The sequence below is a fragment of the Asterias amurensis genome, chromosome 7, assembly GCF_032118995.1.
Source record: "Asterias amurensis chromosome 7, ASM3211899v1".
Taxonomy (NCBI): domain Eukaryota; kingdom Metazoa; phylum Echinodermata; class Asteroidea; order Forcipulatida; family Asteriidae; genus Asterias; species Asterias amurensis.
The window spans coordinates 1,433,340-1,451,853 of NC_092654.1; the positions used below are offsets into that span (position 1 = coordinate 1,433,340).

The window sequence follows — 18,514 nt, forward strand, 5'->3', positions numbered from 1 at the left end:
AGCTAAAAACACAGATTTACAGTAAATTTCGTTAAAGAATTACTTGTTATTATTATCATTATTATTAGCTCCACGCTTGATTGTTTAAGAAAATAATTGTCTTTTGCACTTTTCTGTTTTTTTTTCTTCTGAATTTGTACACTGTTTCTCCAAGGTTTTTGGAAAAGGTCTTTAGAACCGTAATCGCCCAATGACAGTTATCAACTTGGGCAACTTGGAGCCTTCCGAATTTGGAATCGGCCAATTCCATTTTGAGCAGGCATTGTTCCCAGAGGCTAGGTTAAAGACGCCCAAACTCGAAGGAAACATCGCCCGATCTCCGGATAGACCACTTATTATTTCGTCTATCGAAAAGTGTGCAGTGTGCTGGAAATAGTTTCTCAAAGTTGAAACATTTGAAGCTTCACAAGGCTGAACATTCTTTCAGGAGTACACCACGCTCCAAAAGGAGCAGTGTAAATCCTAGTCTAGAGGCGCCCGATCCCAAAGGAAACATCCCCAATCTCGAGATAGAGCCGAAGTGATATCCCATTTAGAATAATTAGAGTGTCCAACAGAAAGTATAAAGTTTCTAAGATTGCCCCCAAATCAAGCAGGAGATAATAAGGACAATTGCTTCAATGGCTCTAGTCATTGCCTTGCTGCCCTTTAAAATGTTCCAGTTTAGTATTTTTCTCCACGAAGGAAAAATTGCCTCCTCCTTATAAGAAAAAATATCAGGGCTGGATAGTACCCCGAACAACGATATTGACAAAATAGGGAGTCCGCCAACATAGGGCTAAATATAGCTCAGCTGGTGGAACGCCTGCACGTTAATCTGAAGGTCGTTGGTTCAAACTACGCTGTAGTTAATTTTTCTTAGATCAACCTCGAATCAGGGCTAGATGCATGGTAAATTGCACAGTCCCATTACGGGCATACCAAGTGAATTATTATCACGTTGAAAACCAAGGAAAAAACACTTTGCCTTAAACTAAAATACTGTGAAAAAATAATCTCTATTTAAAGCGTTCTTCAGATGCAAGACAAGGACAAACGACATTGTGTCATCAGGTCAATGTAGTGTGAAGAAACAATTCAAGACTTTCCATTTTTTCTTTAGTAAACCACAAAGGTTAGTTTTCATCAGTGGGTGGTTAGGTTCAACTACGAAAACCCATCCTAGGTTTATAAAAAAAAAAACCAATAAGAAATGTCAAAATCCCCTGTAAAAACTTGCGTTATAACAAAATTAGCGTATCATTCATGAGTTACCACTGGAATATGGTCATAAAAATATTAAATAAATAAAAAAGTGTTGCTTATCGTCTGTTTGAGCAACAGGGAGGATTTAAAAAGCTGTATCAATTTTTTGGGGGGAAAATGAAACAGTGTTAAAAGTTGAATTGCGGTATACAATTGGCTCCAACAATTTGGGCAGAATCAATTATTGCATTTAGACATAAAATTGTCCTGCCAGCCACCCCAGAAAAGACAGTAAGGTAAGTCTGAAAAAAGTAAAATGACCAAGGAAGTTGTGCTTGGTATTAAAAAGACAAATAATAATAAAATAAAAGTGCTCTTTATTTGGTGAAATCGGATCCAAATTCATAAAAAAAATCTTTTTCTCAAAAACACGACTGCAATTCAGACACAAATATTTCTCACTTGGAAAACTGGCTCCAGTACAAATTATGCTCAGTGATTAAAATTCATAATTTTTTTGTTGTCTTGTAAAAAAAGGGGGGGGGTTGGTGATTTAGCTGTTGCAACTTCTTACCAAACAAAATGACCTGTGGTTGAAGTGTAAACGATTGCTTATGACCCTAGTGTAGTCTTTATTCCTTTGAATAAGACTCTGCTCCGGTCACAACCAGGCGTGGAATTTCATCTTGGAGAAAGCAAGGCCATTTTCATTTTGAAAAGGGCACTACCACTAGAAAATCTCAAAGTCTATTGGAAACTTTTACAGGGGCACCAAGGCCAAGACTAGGGACAACAGAGGCGATGGCCGCCGTCAAATTCTAGGCCTTCAAACAAGAGAACACCTTGTTTACATTTTGTTCATTTTGTGGAAATCTTGAAGTAACCATTATAATAAATTACAATTCTACATCGGTCGACACATTGCTTTAATAAGTCGTCCTATCTTTCGGTGGCATTGTGAGAGACATCAAGCAGTTGAATCACAAACTGAAGTGCCACTCAGCATGGTTCCGTTTAAACAAGCTGGCAAGAGAAACCTCCGCTGTATCGACGCTATCCGCCCGTAAGTCTTCATAGAAGCTTTATGTATCTCCACCTCTTCGACCTTGTAGTCTGTTGTCCGGGGGTTCGCCTCCACACAAGATCGTTCAAAGCGACGAATGCACAAGCCCCTGCACCACTGGGATGAGCACGCTGACGTCACTTTGCAAAAACACTTTACTGGGATTACCGTTGTCGTGACACAATAACGGAAAAACAAATAATACAAATACTTGCACTTTAATGTCCCTGGTTCGAAGCCAGTCCAATGACTCTTCAAACGGCTGGTGTCATGAGATGATAGCGGCAGTGAATTTGGGCCCTAAGTGAATGCCGTCAACGCTGGAGGAACGTTTGAGCTCCTGAAACGTTTGGTCTCGCGCCTTCTCGTCGCATAACCTGGTGATTGCCTGAAAACGTAAACACAAAACATAAATGTGAAAACTTTCATCAAGATGAAAAATATGTATTCTGACCCGCACCCACAGCATGAATTCGGCTTTCAAAAATATCAAACATTTATTCAGTTATTTATTTATTTCTGGTTTATCATGGGGAATGTTTAAGTGAAAAAAACATTCTTCAAAAGTGACCAGCAATTACAAACCTTCATCAATATAAAAAAAAAAAAAAAAACTACGTACAGTTACACATCCCATACCAAGGACAAAGCTATGAGCACTTTTTGTGGATACCGGCGCTATAGAAGACGTCACTATTATTATTATTATTATTATTATTATTATTATTATTATTATTATTATTATTATTATTATTATTATTATTGATTAAATGTCTAACCTAAGGACACAAGTGTCTCCATTGGAATCCACACTCTGCTGATCAGGGATCAAAATTCATAGAGCCGCTTAAGCATAAAATATAGCTTAAATATGGTTTCTGCTAAGAAATAGTTAGCAGGATACCTGCCAGAGATTGTACATGAAAAATGGCATTTTGGCTGGTAACCATATTTCTGTTAAAGGAACACGTTGCCTTGAATCGGTCGAGTTGGTCTTTGAAAAGCGTTTGAAATCGTTTGTTATGAAATGCATATGGGTAGAAAAATGTTGTAAAAGTAGAATACAATGATCCACACAAACATGCCTCGAAATTGCGTGGTTTTCCTTTTACCTCGTCGACTAACACGCCGGCCATTTATGGGGGTCAAAATTTTGACTCCCATAAATGGCCGACCATGTTAGTTCGCACAGTAGAAGGAAAACCAAGCAAATTTGAGGCAAACTTGTGTGGATCATTGTATTCTACTTTTAAAACATCTTTCCAACCATATGCATTGTATAAAAAACGGTTACAAACGCTTTTGTTTTGACCAACTCGTCCGATCCAAGGCAACGTGTTCCTTTAAGCGTAATTCTGTTGTGCTTAGCTACTATCTGTGCACAAGCAGCTCTATGAAATTGGGCCCTGATACACCAGGCCCCAATTTCATAGAGCTGCTCAAGCAGAGAATATTGCTTAATAGTTTTCTGCTTAGCAGAAATAAGCAGTATACCATTCAAAAATTGTACATGTGACATGGTATTTTGGCTGGTAACCCTGTTCTGGTAAGCATAATTTTGCTGTGCTTAGTTACTTTTTGTGCTTAAGCAGCTCTATGAAATTGGGCCCAGAGCTTGAGTCTAGTGTGCTTAACAGCTCAACCATGGCACGTCTTCTTTCCCCAAAAAAGAAATTCACTGGGCTACGTAAAGTAGCGTACCTCTAACGTCTGTGCTCTGTCCTTGCTAAGTAACTCTGACGGAAATGAGATCTCATAAGCATCGGCCAGGGCACGCAGGTCAAAATAGTACTTAGCATACACGCTGGATTGAACGTTGATGTTGAACTGCAACATCTCAAGAAACTGCCTCTCCAGTTCATTCCTGTATTAAATCAAATCAGAATTGTGGGGTTAAACGAAGAAGAATCGACTAGAGAGGGATTTGATCCAATCACCTCAAGATTAAATTTCTGGTGCTCTACCTACTAAACTATCTAGGCCTATGTAATCATAATAATACATCAAACAATACAACCATATCTTGAGCAAGAACTTCAACATAAATTACTTAGATTTTTTTCAAACATGATTGTTTAGGTAAATTAACAAGCATTTTTCTATCATTCTGAATAAAATATTATAGCTATATATTTTGGTTTGTGGTATATTTCAGCTACTTTTTATCACACAGGCAAAAAAGTCTGAACTATAATATTAGTATTATAAAAGACTTAACATTTTAATCCCTAGAAGGCTAGATACAATTCACAAAACATCATTTAATTCAATTAACATTTACTTCTAATAACAACACAATAATTCCAATAACACTCAGCACTCTGTCCCAAACACTTCAAGTAATAATAATTCTCTTGAAGTACACAAATACGATACATCAAAACAACAACTAAAACTGGGGAATAAACACTGTTTGATACAGTGGAACATTTATATTTGTTTCTTGGGCAGAAAACAAGTACAATAATGCACACTAGTAAAACAAAAACATGTTAAAAGATACAAGAAGAGCAATTAATAAACAGAGGAAGGAAAGAGAACCAGCTAAAGCCTGAAGGAACGCCGGAAAAAACAAAGTTTCTGTCAACAAGCTCTCCTTTCAAGCTGGTTTTAAAAGGAACAAAAATATCAATGCAACAAAACACACAAATATTATACTTCCAAAGGACAATAAAAACTGGGGAGAAAACACTGGAAAGATGCCCAGCAAGAGCCCAAAGGATTGCCTGAATGAAATAAAATTCCAGGCTCTCCTTTCAAGCTGGTCTTGGAAAATAGCAAAACATATCATTGCAACAACACACAAATATAGTAATTCCAATAAAAATGGGGGAGGGGGACAACGGAAAGAGAACCAACTGGAGCCCAAAGAATTGTCTAAAAGAAACAAAGTTCCTTTCTTCAGTCCCTCCACTCCAGCTGGCCTTGAAAAGGAGCAACAAATAATTGGCAAAACATACACAAATATCATACTTCAAAAGGCGGTAAAAATTGGGGAAAACACTGGAAAGAGAACCAACTGGAGCCCAAAGGATTGCCGGAAAGAAACAAAGTTCCTTTCTTCAGGCCCTCCTCTCCAGCTGGTCTTAAAAAGAACAACAAATAATTGGCAAATATCATACTTCAAAAGGACAATAATAATTGGGGAAAACACTGGAAAGGGAACCAACTGGAGCCCGAAGGATTGTAGGAAAGAAACAAAGTTCCTTCCTCTCCAGCTGATCTTAAAAAGAACAACAATGAATTGAACACAAATTCTGCACAAAATTTACAAATATGCATCAATATACATACACAAGATCATTCAAAAGATTGTTAACACATTAGTGACAACAAAACTTTAAAAATTGGCATGATTAAGGTTCAGGAAGTACATTGATAAAAACACAGAAAGTTCCAAATAAAAGTAGATCAGAAAATATATGAAATGCGATTGATTACATACAAAAAGGCTAAAACAATTGAGCAATGGGTGATTTCAAATAAAGAATATCAAATATAGCATTCAAACACATTGACATCATTGGGAAGTAAATACCAAAATCTTTGAAAATAAAAGAAAAAACAAGCGAGATTGGCGGTATACACCATATGAAAATCTCTTTTGAGTAGTGTCGGTTCTGAAATGCAACGGTGGTTGACAAATTTTCAGAATCAACAATCCTCAAATCTCACGTGGTTTTACCGCAAACCTCTCTTAAGGCCCAGTCCCACTGCAGCAATAACGATAACGATAACGACGCAAAGAGAACGCATTCCATTGGTTGAATGAGCATGCGAGTATTCTGAGTATTTCGACCAATATAATAAGTTTCTTTGCGTCGTGATCGTTATCACTGCAGTGGGACCAGGCCTTTAGTTTCTCCTCCACCATGCAAAGTTTCAAATTCTACAAGTACTTACATATCGTCTACCGTCAAGTCCTTGAGTATTTGACAGTAGTCAACGTTCCACACGGCCTGGTCGTCCCAGACCTTAGAGGCAAGGAGTATTGCTCCAAGAACCATTCGCTTCCAGTTCGCTGGCGTGATGTCTATTTCAGCATATGTTAATAGTCTTTCTAAATAAACCTGCAATGATTGACAAAATTCATAAATCAAGAAACAACTTTTAAACCTGTCTTAAAAAGTGTCTCTCTTTATTCAAGTGGCTTGAGCAACTTCTTGGTGGATACATGAGATATTTAAGACCACATTATTATTATTGTTCTCCTGAAGACATTGGAATATTATACTTACTAAGGTCACAATAGCACACTCTGATGTTAACTGGGCTGCATTGAACAACATACGGATAAATCTGTAGATGTGTTTGTGTTCAGGATTCACTTTGAAGTAATCGTCAGGCACCGGATCTTTCTGGACGGGACAAAAAAATTTCAACGGTAAGTGAACATTAAACGTAGAGTCAATGCAGTCAAAAATGCATTCATTTAGTAATGGTTTATTCTTTAAAAACAAATTTCATAAAGCCTGTAAGCATAACAACATGCTAAGCACAGACAAATCTTGCTTGACAGAAACTGGTTACTGGCCAAAGTTCCATAACATTTACATTGTTTCAACTGGTGCCCAACTCATTTTTCCCTTAGCAAAGACATTTGCTTAGCAGTATTTGCTGCTTAACAGCTTTCAATGAAATTGGGCCCTGATCCGGATGCAGTGTGTATTATGAAAACAAAAATCTTTACCGTGAGTTGATGTGATTTCTCGTCAAATATATCCATCTGTCGATCAGATTCCCTGTTCTTGATGTGATAGTAAACAGCTAAAGCAACGCTGAAAGAAAAAAAGAACAAGAAAACGACGATAACTTACTATTTCTACTCTATGGACAACATTAATTCAATATCACGGCAGACTGCAAGGGGACAAATCACAAGGGAGTGTCGGTTTTTTTGTTCTGGGGACATGGATTGTGAATTGTTAATTTAACTTTGGCTTGTGCATGGACAGAATGTACCAAGTATAAGTTTGACGCTGATCATAATGTAGATGATCGCAATAATTCCACAGCTGAAGTTCCTCTATGTTAAAGGAACACATTGCCTTGGATCAGACGAGTTGGTCTATAAAAAGTTTGTAACCGGTTTTTTTTATAGAAAATGCATATGGTTGGAAAGATGTTTTAAAAAGTAGAATACAATGATCCACACCAATTTGCCTCGAAATTGCGAGGTTTTTCTTTTACTGTGCGAACTAACACTGTCAACCATTTATGGGAGTCAAAATTTGTACTTACATATATGGCCGACCATGTTAGTCGACGAGGAAAAAGGAAAACCGTGCAATTTCGAGGCATGTTTGTGTGGATCATTGTATTCTACTTTTACAACATCTTTCTAACCATATGCATTTTATAAAAAACGGTTACAAACGCTGTTCAAAGACCAACGCGACCGATCCAAGGCAACGTGTTCCTATAAATGTATATATTATAATATGTTGTGTAATGTCGATAAAGTAGAGATTAGATAGTATTGATTTACCAATTATAATGTGTCTAGTATCCATTACATGCAGTGGCACTTTACTTCTCGGGCACCAGTACATTACACAAAAAGATCCCCCAGTGAGTGCTAAGTGCGCACATGTTGTGATGCCCCGCGCCAACGCCAGTTTTTTTTTGCTTCTTAGAAATTGGCCTCAGGAGTAGGTTGCAATGTGCCCCTGGTGACAGTTGATTTGGGTCGACAGCCCAAATCAGTTAACTGTAACCCTAGCATTGAAATGGCCGTATGACCTTGTGATGCTGGGCGATATCTCATACAAAAAATCAACAAGCCATGAAAAACATTCAAATCAACGTATTTGTGATACTGTTTTCTGTTTATCAAGCAATTTTGCACAGCAAAAGATATTTACACTAAACAAATGAGCGCAGAGAACTATTATTGACTCAGAAATGATGTTTTTCAATTAGCATAGAATTTTGAATATTTCATCAATCTTGATGCTCTTAAATACACACAAGTAGAACTGTCTACAAAGTACAAACAACTTTCAACATACGGGAAGTTAATACTCAAGTTACATGCTTCAAATAGTTCCTCCTAGTAACTCTACACGACAGGTTATTTTTCTCTTCAGTAACAAGTATTTTCTCCCGCTGACATTTGATCAAAAGACTTTCTGCCTGGGGTTATTATTGAAAAGATCCATTACCCACCAAGCGCTAGAACAGCCCCCCCTATGGACTGAGGGTTCAGTATTCAAGAAATACCCACGTGGCATCCAGGGAAAGTTGTAAGAACTGAAGCCACTAGCACTCAACATCAGTTGAAATCTCCCATCAAATTTTAACTTAAAGCCATTGGACACTTTCGGTAAACAGTATTGTCCAAGGCCCACACTTAGTGTATCACAACTTATATTATAAAAAAAAAACTGTGAAAATTTAGGCTCAAATGGTCATCGGAGTCGGGAGAAAATAATGAGAAAACCCACCCTTGTATCCGCACGTTTCGCCGTGTCATGACATGTGTTTAAAATAAATCTGTAATTCTCGATATCGAGAACTGATATTGTTTTAATGTTTTCTCAAAAAGTAAAGCATTTTATGGAATAATATTTCAAGAGAAGTCTTTCACCATTACTTTCAGTAAACCCTGTAAGTTAATTGTAAATATGTGAACTTTAAAAAAAAATTCTGTTCCGAAAGTGTCCAATGGCTTTAAAGGCACTGGTAATTGCCAAAGACTAGTATTCTTTTTGATGTATTCCAACGTAAGTATGCATAAAGTAATAAATCTGTGAAATTTGGGCTCAAATGTGTGTGGAGGGAGTTGTTTCTCATAATGTTTTGTACTATCAATAGCTCTCTATTGCTCATTACCAAGTAAGTTTTTATGCTAATATCTATTTTGAGTATTTACCAAAAGTGTCTGCAGTTCCTTCAAGCAATAAAACCGTTAAACAATACCCCCTGGCGCTCTTTTGTATAAATGTGGTATTTGGACCAGCGACAAATACAGGAAGAAAAATATTATCTTCCTCAATGCAGTTGCTATGCCAACCAGGAAAGCCAACCGGAAAAGACTCCACTAAAAAATGTCCTTATTATCTAAAAAATAAATCATTATGCGATCAAATGTCTTCCTTAACAGACATTTCCTGTGTGTTAGAAAGAAAAACAATCACGACGCGGATAAATCCTTCAATATTAATTCTTCGCCACGGTGTAAACACACATTACATTACTTCACTCAATGCAATTTTCGCATCCCTGTGGATACATCTTTTCTACATTCCTTTGTCCCTGTACTTAACATCCTGCCATAGGCTTTGTACATGTACATGTACATACAATTCTCCTCAATTAGAAATCACAGAATTCCCTGCTTCCACAAGGGCTGATATGTTGCTTATGCTAAGCATGGCCCTGTGCCCAATTTATAAAGCCTATAAGCATGTAAACTTACTAAGCACAACAAAATTTTGCTTAGCAAAATTAGGTTACCAGCCAAAATACTATACAGTGAGTGTCAGGAGTACCCACTCATTCATGTTTATCATAGAAATTTGCTAATAAGCAGAAATTTGCTAGACAGCTTTATGAAATTGGGTCATGGATAAAATTCACAGAATGTTTTTCCCATCATTTGTTAACTCGTAAGACCATGGCCCAATGGTCACATCATACACAGCATGTGTCCTCCCTTGGTATTAGGATAAAAACAAGCGACATGTACTGATGACATATGTTTTTATCATTCGACTCTACAGGGATTTTAGACCAATTTAATTACATTTTATTTATTGTTTTACAGTATAATCAAAGTCACATGTTTATAAGGCCTAACAGAACAAAAAGTTGTTTCCTGTAAACCTACAGACTGTTCATAAGCCTGCCCAGAATTCAAGACTAAAATTAAAACATAACTAAAATATTGTATCAAATGTGAAGTCCTAATTTGTTTCCAGATGTACACACATTCAAATCTCAGAGTTTTTTTTTTCTTTTCGCAAGCATGTTGCAAAATAATTGCAAGCAGATTACTTTCGCCACGTCAACAAATTTCATTTCTCAGTTTGCACATTTGTAAAAATTTGTTCCTAAAATGTTATTGTCCCCTACCTACTGACAGCATCTTTTTAACCCCAGCATCAGCAAACAAAAAATGATTGATGCTAGGCCCAGTGACCTTTCAGAATATCTATTCATTTCTACACAGATTAATAATAAAACAATAATTTTTTTCTCAGAGTTTTTGACTAGTAGATTCTCTCTAATCAATTGACTCGCCATTTTCAGGAAACCCTCTCTAACATGAAACGTGAAATCTCATTTTGTGGATCGGTCTTACTCAATATTTTGATACAAAAGTGTTGTTTTGTCCCACTCAAAGTGCTTTCTTATTATGCACAATGTCAGTGAAAAGAATTTGTTTTCCGTTTTGACAGGAAACGGGATGAAAGTTGTGTGTTTTTCCAAAGCAGACAACTGTTTCCTGTTTACAAAGACACAGCATCTGATTGGCAAGGATCCACTATAAGCCAAAATCTTTTATAAGGAAAATAGGACTCACCATTTTATGGTTGACTTGAGATTAGGCTGAGTGACGGTGCTATCGTCGATATATATCGTTGAGCAGGAGCTAGACTTGGTCAGTCCCTTGCTTCTTCTGTGGTTGGCTGCCCTGGCGTTCAGTAGCTGCAGCTGGTGCTGTTTTCGTCTTTCACGGACCACTTCTAGGTAATTGATTATAGGAGAAAAAGATTAACCATTGAAACAGATCGATGTGCAGTTATTCAAAAACTCGATCCACTATACGAAAGGAGTAGTACTGGCCGACTGAAAACTTTTAACTCCTCATATTCAGAGGTTGATTTGGGTTACTTAAGTTAAAGGAACACGTTGCCTTGGATCGGTCGAGTTGGTCTTTGAAAAAGCGTTTGTAACCGTTTGTTATAAAATGCATATGCACTTTCTAGGGCCATGTCCGAATTGTTTGCTTCGGCAGCGGCCCTCGCTGGAATGCCCAAAAGTCATATTTTCCAATGTTGACGTTGAAGTCATGGCCATAAATGCTTAATTCATACACAGCCCATCAGTGGAAGACTTTAGAATGCTAGGTGGCAGCAAAGTTACCAGATAAGCGTCCATTGTTCTCGTACTTCTGAGCATGCGCACATTTCCATTAACAGCAAGTCTGCTGCCATCTAGTGTCCCAATAGTCCCATTGAGTCTACATTTGTCTAAAAATTGACAATATTTCACAATAATGCTCACCCAATGTTTGTGACTTAGACATAAATAGAGTACTTATTCTTGGGTGCAGTGACGGGTCATCTGTATCCTCTGAAAATATACAAAAAAATACTAAGTTAAATTTGTAGGATTTCAACAAAGCACTGATAGTTTACATGAACACAGGTCTCAAATTTTATCTTTGAGATGGCAAGGCCATTCTCATTTATTAAAAGGCACTACAACTGCACAATGTTAAAATGTATGGAAACTTATGAAGGGGCACCAGGGCCTAGACCAGTGCAAAAGAGGCAACGTTGTCCATGGCCTCTGTGTGTATAAACCCAGGGCTAGATTTCACAAGCAGCTAAGACAGATCTGAACTGTCAATCAATCTTAATTCCTAAGTAGAGGTGATGTCACAATACAAATCTGTAAATATTGACAACTCATCTTAAGATCAATCTAAGTGCTTCGTGAAATCAAGCCTAAGCCTGTGAACAGATCAGGTTTTTTAACCCTTAACTTTTTTCAGTGACTAACGACCAGTGAAAAATCTAACAACCAATTAAGGAGCTGGTGATCAGTGGAACCAATAAGCTTTTTTAATTGCTCGTTAGCTTTTTCATTGCTCGTTAGTCACTGAAAAATTCAACAGCAAATCTTGAGCCTAAAAGGTTTCTTTTAACATTTGTATTTGGGGCTTGAGTTTGAAACCATGTAAATAATAAACAATCTGTGGCTCCTATCCGTGCATGCAGTGAATTTCATGTAGTAAATAGATTTTCCTGCAAGCAATGACCTAGCTACTAATAGTTATCACACAATGAGTAATTACCTGTTCCATATTTAATAATAAATTTGTCTTCGTGCATACTTGACGCCGACTTAAAATAGCGTAATAGGCGGAGTTGATATGGTTGTGATATGGACCATGCAGTATGGGTTAAAATCACAACGCTGTTGCCATGGCTCGACCAAACGGAATCAGCAAATTTGAAGTTTGCTTTCAGACCACTTTAATAGAATTTTGACGGTTCCTCAGCATTTTCTCAGCAGAATCACTGTAAGGAACGAACGCTGACAATACACTACCACTTTATAATTAGATTTCATAATTTTATAGGCTCCACTGTGTATGCTGTGCATAATGTGCATTGAATTCCTTTTCAATAGAGCTTTAGATGCATTATGATTATTGTGCAAGAAAACGCATGACGAGGCAAGTCATATTGTACTACATGATTTAAAACATGGAATAAAATGTCAAATCATTTGACCTGGCAATTGCTTTCTGCGTGTACACATGATCATTAATTAAGAGTTACCAACTAAAGGGTATGTGCATCTAACTGTACAGTACATGAATGCAATAAGTTATTGTCCTCACTAACATAATTTTGACATCTGTTTTTATTCCTATCCATGAGAAAACACTGCATTTCAGGCATTCTGTCAGACACGGATCTTGTAAATCACACCAAAAAATAGGGATATGTTTTTAAACAAATATTTGTACAGTGGGTTTTTTTTCAGAAAAAAAAATGTGATTTACAATGTGTTTGTCAAACACAGAACTTGTAAGCACACCAAAAAAGAGGAAACTGTATTGGACACAAATGTCACCAAACCCACAGAAAAACAAATTAAAAACATAATAACAACAAAGACATTTTTAAAGCGTCTAATGCAAACGACTCTAAACGCATAAAGAGAACAATAAAATATACAGTGAGTGAAAGATACAATACAAGTAAGCAGCTTACAATCAAGCAGCTTCAAACAAAGGAGTTTCTAACAGAGACTTGAAACAATATAAAAGAGAAAACCAGATGATTCACTGAAAAATATGCAAGCCTGATACATGTCCAGTGTAGTGATGTACATTATTATGTTGTAGACATTACGATTGGAATACAATAAAGTCACCCAAGCGTGTCAGTGGCTGGACTGTGCGAGCGGGCCAGCCACGAGGCAGTCTTGAGCCAGCTGCTAACCCTGTAAGACGTTTCGTCCTCTACACTTTTATCCAGCCTAGGCTCAGGGCCCAACCAATAGCCAAGCGCTATACTACACCAGTATGAATTACATTTCATAATAATGTATTAGTGCGTGTGTACAGTGGGATTGGCAATCTGCACTGATGAACAGTCATGAATATGCATGACTTACTTATTGACAATCTGCACTGAAGAACATTCATGAATATGCATGACTTACTTATTGACAATCTGCACTGATGAACAGTCATGAATATGTATGACTTACTTTACAAACACATTCTTTGTACATGTTCTGTTAATATCACGCACACAAAAAAGTTAGAGTCCTTACGTTTCGACCTTATGGTGCTTGTTCAAGTAAAATACCTGTAGGTTTATGTGTTCTACTGTGTAGGATGTTGTTGTTGTTGTTGTTTTGATTCTTGTCTTAAAAACAAAATTCCTGTCCAGTAAAGCATTTTGAGCTACTGAGTCTTGTCGCCTTCTTGCCCCTGTGGCCCCAGTTGGATTGCCAGCTTCGTGTAAGTCCGTTGTGAGTAGAGTTGTACTTGGTTCTCTCGTAAATGCCACACAGGTTTTTCTCTGGGCTTTCCCATTTTCTTCCCTCCGGAGAAATAAACCACTTTAGATCTTTGCCAGTGTCCTGTGGTCATACGTTATAGAGTGTTTATGGGTCAATGTGGCTGGCTGCCATGACTGCAGCTCAAACACGCTGCAGCCACATCCTTCATACATGTATATCATGTTTCTGGATTTATTTGTTTGTCAATCATGATTTGATTTGTTGTCTACAATTTACACAGTGATGAAGAACAGTGAACATGGGGTAGCGACTATTATAACACCCCTTGCAAAGATTCTGCCTGCTCATTGGTTTAGAGCGCGTCACATGACATGTCTTAGTTTTGCTACACGACGGCCGTCGGTTTGCCATGCGCTAGTCCGAAGACTAGCACATGGCGCCGTGCGCTAGTCCGACAGACTAGCACACGGCGTGCAGTACCCAGACGTCCGTTGCGTGTACGAGGATCATAAATTAATAGTCTGTAACCATTTCGGATTGCACGACACTACATGCAACACATTCAGCAAAAGTGTTTGCAATCTGTATTCGCATCGTCCGTGGATTGTAGCATTCAGGTCTGTAACTTAATAATAATAGTACAGTATTTAGAAATGTTTGGGGTGTTATAAAACAAATATTGACTGCTTTTACTCGTGCAATGGTTAAAAACTATAACTCCCGAGGTGATCCCCGGAGCGTTCTATTTTCCCTCGGCTTCGCCTCGGGAAAACAGAACGCTACGGGGATCACCTCGGGAGTCATAGTTTTAACCATAGCACTCGAAGCAGTCAATATTCCTCCTACTAGAGAACCTAAACATGTAGCGATGAACACATTATGGACCAACACTCTGCAGCTGATTTCACGAAACGCTAGGATTAATCCTAACTCGAGTCAGGACGAGTAACCCGTCCTAACTTAGGATGGGTTTAATGCATCCCACGCAATTGGATACGGAACTGAACCCGTCCTTAGTCTTAAGATTGATCCTAAATTAGGAAGAGTTTGATGAAATCGACGGCAGGTTACCTAATGGAAGACCTTTCACATTCAGGATATTAGTTCCACACGTATGTTCATGTATTTGTAGGTCATGCATATATTCATGAAGGAAGTACTGTACACGTACGTACATTACAACAACCTTCCTGAACTAGTTTCTGATTCAGTGCAATCAGCAAGTGATTCAGAGTAGTCAAGGTTTGAAAATTTCAACAATTTAAAAAAAAAGTTTGACCCACCCACCCACCCACGCACACCAAACATCATTTGTAATTATGACCATGTTTTGACCATGTGGCATATTATCAATGTAACTCCGTCTTTGTTAAACACTGTACCATGTGTACATGACTTTGTTCACATATATCGTGTACATGATATCGTTTACATGACATCAACACTAGTATTGTACATGTCGTTTCTACTAATACATGAACTTGGATAATGATTTTTTTATTATATATGTGTTGACCCTGTAGGTCTTTTACATCGATACAAGAATAAGTAGTTGCACATTGGAAGATTGGGTGGAATAGGTGTTAAAGGAGCAGCGGATAAAACAGATTATCCTGGGGAGGAAAGAAGGGAAGTTGGAAAGGATGGGTGGAGTAGAAATGTAAGAAAGGTGTTGCTAATTCAATTATCTCCATGTGGTTTTCTAACAACAAATACATGAGGGGACGTATACAGGCCTGGAATTTCATCTGTACAAGAGTAAGGCCATTTTCATTTTGCAGAGGGCACACTAGGAAATCTCAAAGTCTATATGAGAAACTTTTGAAGGGGCACCAAGGCCAAAACCAGGGCAATGGAAGCCTGTGTACAACAATGTACCTGGAAGATGTACACATGTACCGGTAATACATGTACCCGAGTGCAATTAAAGGAACACGTTTCCTTGAATCCTCGGACGAGTTGGTCTATAAGAAGCGTGTGTAACCGATTGGTTTAAAGTGCACATGGTTGGAAAGATGTTGTTAAAGTAGAATACAATGATCCACACAAACATGCCTCGAAATTGCATGGTTTTCTTTTTACCTCGTCGACTAACATGGTCGCATAAATGGCTGACCATGTTAGTTCGCTAAGTAAAAGGAAAACCACGCAACTTCGAGGCAAACTTGTGTGGATCATTGTATTCTACTTTTAAAACGTCTTTCTAGCCATATGCATTTTATAACAAACAGTTACAAACGCTTTTTATAGACCAACTCGTCCGATACAAGGCAACTCGTAACTTTAAAAAATAAGTCAAAATGCCAAGTTAGTGCCATGATGTAGTTACAATCCATATATAGGATTCAAACTGCCTCCAGCTACCGGGCAATCTCGGTGGTCTAGTTGGTATGACACTGCTCTAGAACCGCAAAGGCCATGGGTTCGAATCCCACCCAAGTATTATGCCTGTGACTTTTTTCTTCTTCACAGAACTCGGGAAAGTACTGAGTATACAGTGCTAACACACATCGGTGTAAGGGTTGAACCAAAATAAATATGATTGAAAGTGTTATTGTTCTGCATATATTATAAATGACAATTTATTGATACAATAATTGAAGTAAAACAAAAACATTCTCCAGCTCTCACCTTCAACAAACTGTTCCCTGTCGCTGATATGTTGTAGGTTTGGGAAGGATTCATTGACCTCTAGCTTTAGACTGTCTTTCTTAACCGCTTTGTAGCTGGTGTCGTTGTGCTGCGGTCGCTGGATGTTATTTGTCCGCCTAGTCTTATCTTGTCCGTCACTGGTTTTGCAATCCAGGCAGTTCCCCATGGTTTATGAATGCTTGGCGCAATCCTCAGATGTATCTTGATTATGTGTGTGGTTGTATACTCTGCTAGGTTTGGCATATATCCCACTTTAATTTTTTTCAGCTCTGTAATTAAATTAATATTCGTATGAAATGTTAACAAGATCACTATTCAAGCCTATCTCACACTCATTTAGGCACTGCAAGAAGCCTCACAATATTTCATACAATACTAAACACACTGCATCTGTTAAATGTCTAATGTTAAACTAGAGTATCAGAACCAAGAGAAATGATCACAATTCACAGTTGGCATTGTGAGTAAAGTCTGCAATATGCAACTTCATTTTTGAAAGAAAATGAAACTGCATTTAGTATTACAGCAATTTTCAGATGTCTAGTATGGGAATAACAGGAAATCAGCTGACCACATCCCAATTTCATAAAACCTGTAGGCCTAAGCATAAAAACTTGCTAAGCTTAATTAAACAATCTTGTCTAACAAAATTCCATTAGGTTTAAAATCGCGCAACTGGTGCCCCCCCCCCACCCCTTTTTTTTTTTGCTTAGCAAAGAAATTCACTTAGCAGTATTTTCCATGGTGTAGGCTTCTCAATATCATATATCATATATCATATATCATAATAATATGTAAAAGAAAAACAAACTCACACAGGCATTTATAAATTGGAGGCATATATGCATCACGACGCATGATGCCCAATTCCGTGCTCTCGTGGTTGGGTTCATCCAAGGTGAAAGGGGGAGGGGGAATGTTTTTTACCCTAACCCAACCCCAACCTTCCCCCGGAAAAGTTTCCGTATGACGCCACCGGTGCCCACCACTTTTTCATTCGATATAAAATAATATAGGAACTTATTTACATGATTGATATATCCCTTTTTGTAAAAATGAGTGAAAAAGTGGTGGCGCCATACGGAAAGTTATCCCTTCCCCCGCCCACAATTGTCAATCCTAACCCTACCCCTACCCTACCCCTAACCCTATATTCTAACCCTATCCCTACCCCAAACCCTCACCCCCTCCCCCGCGAATCCAGTGTCCCGTGGTTGTGGCTTCAGTATTTGAAGCCACACAACCACGGCATAAGGGTGCATGGTTGTTGTGGCTTCACCCGTATGAAGCCAAACATATGTTGCTTCATATGTCGGTTCGTATATATATCTCATAAACTGAGCTCCTAAGTCCAAATCAATTCAAATGCATGAAAAATCAGAGTGACTGACAGTCTTAATAAAAAGATGGAAACATTAATAACAGGCAAACACTGTGGCTGTGGTATTGAAACAAAATGACAAATACAAATGCCAACTGTCCACCCAATATGTCAAATACCACAGCCATCTTTTTAATATTGTTGATGGCCTTAATATAAAACTACAAAAATGATATTGAATGAAAGAAACAGCTGATTTCGCCACTTCAATCACACTCTGTTATTCATAAATGAATGAACACACAGCTAGCTCAGGACAGAGCTAACCTAAACTGTTCGTTGGAATCACAGTTTTGTATTTTCGTCAAACAAACCAATTTACAAACCTTGAATCTCAAATTACAGCAGAGCATCATCAGTACATTCCACACTAGCACTCACTGGGTTTCAGGCAATCTGTCTTCACACATTTTGCAGGTAAAAATAGGTGGAAAAGTGTGGTAGTTTTGTGTTAGAAAAAAGACAGCACACGAACATGCTTCCATTCCCCAGTCAGTGTATTAGAGTGAATCTGGTTT

At 37.9% G+C, this 18,514-nt stretch overlaps 1 protein-coding gene across 1 annotated transcript; it reads right to left on the minus strand.

Moving 5' to 3' along the window:
* Positions 1 to 1,356: 1,356 nt before the first annotated feature.
* LOC139939350 (cyclin-Y-like protein 1) lies at positions 1,357 to 18,482 on the minus strand. Its single transcript, XM_071935151.1, has 9 exons — positions 18,323 to 18,482; positions 16,595 to 16,884; positions 11,480 to 11,548; positions 10,776 to 10,938; positions 6,939 to 7,026; positions 6,487 to 6,606; positions 6,152 to 6,318; positions 3,950 to 4,112; positions 1,357 to 2,636 (listed from the first exon to the last, which is right to left on the minus strand). The coding sequence occupies exons 2-9, from the start codon at positions 16,779 to 16,781 to the stop codon at positions 2,517 to 2,519; spliced, it is 1,077 nt and encodes a 358-aa protein (XP_071791252.1). The 5' UTR covers positions 16,782 to 16,884; positions 18,323 to 18,482; the 3' UTR covers positions 1,357 to 2,516.
* Positions 18,483 to 18,514: the final 32 nt, after the last annotated feature.

Coding starts and splice junctions, on each gene's coding strand:
- LOC139939350 (XM_071935151.1), bottom strand. CDS start 16,781: ATGGGGAACTGCCTGGATTGCAAAACCAGTGACGGACAAGATAAGACT. Junction 7,027..10,775: donor CTCAAGTCAACCATAAAATG/GTGAGTCCTATT, acceptor TTTTTCTTTCAG/CGTTGCTTTAGCTGTTTACT. Junction 2,637..3,949: donor ACAGAGCACAGACGTTAGAG/GTACGCTACTTT, acceptor TTACGTTTTCAG/GCAATCACCAGGTTATGCGA.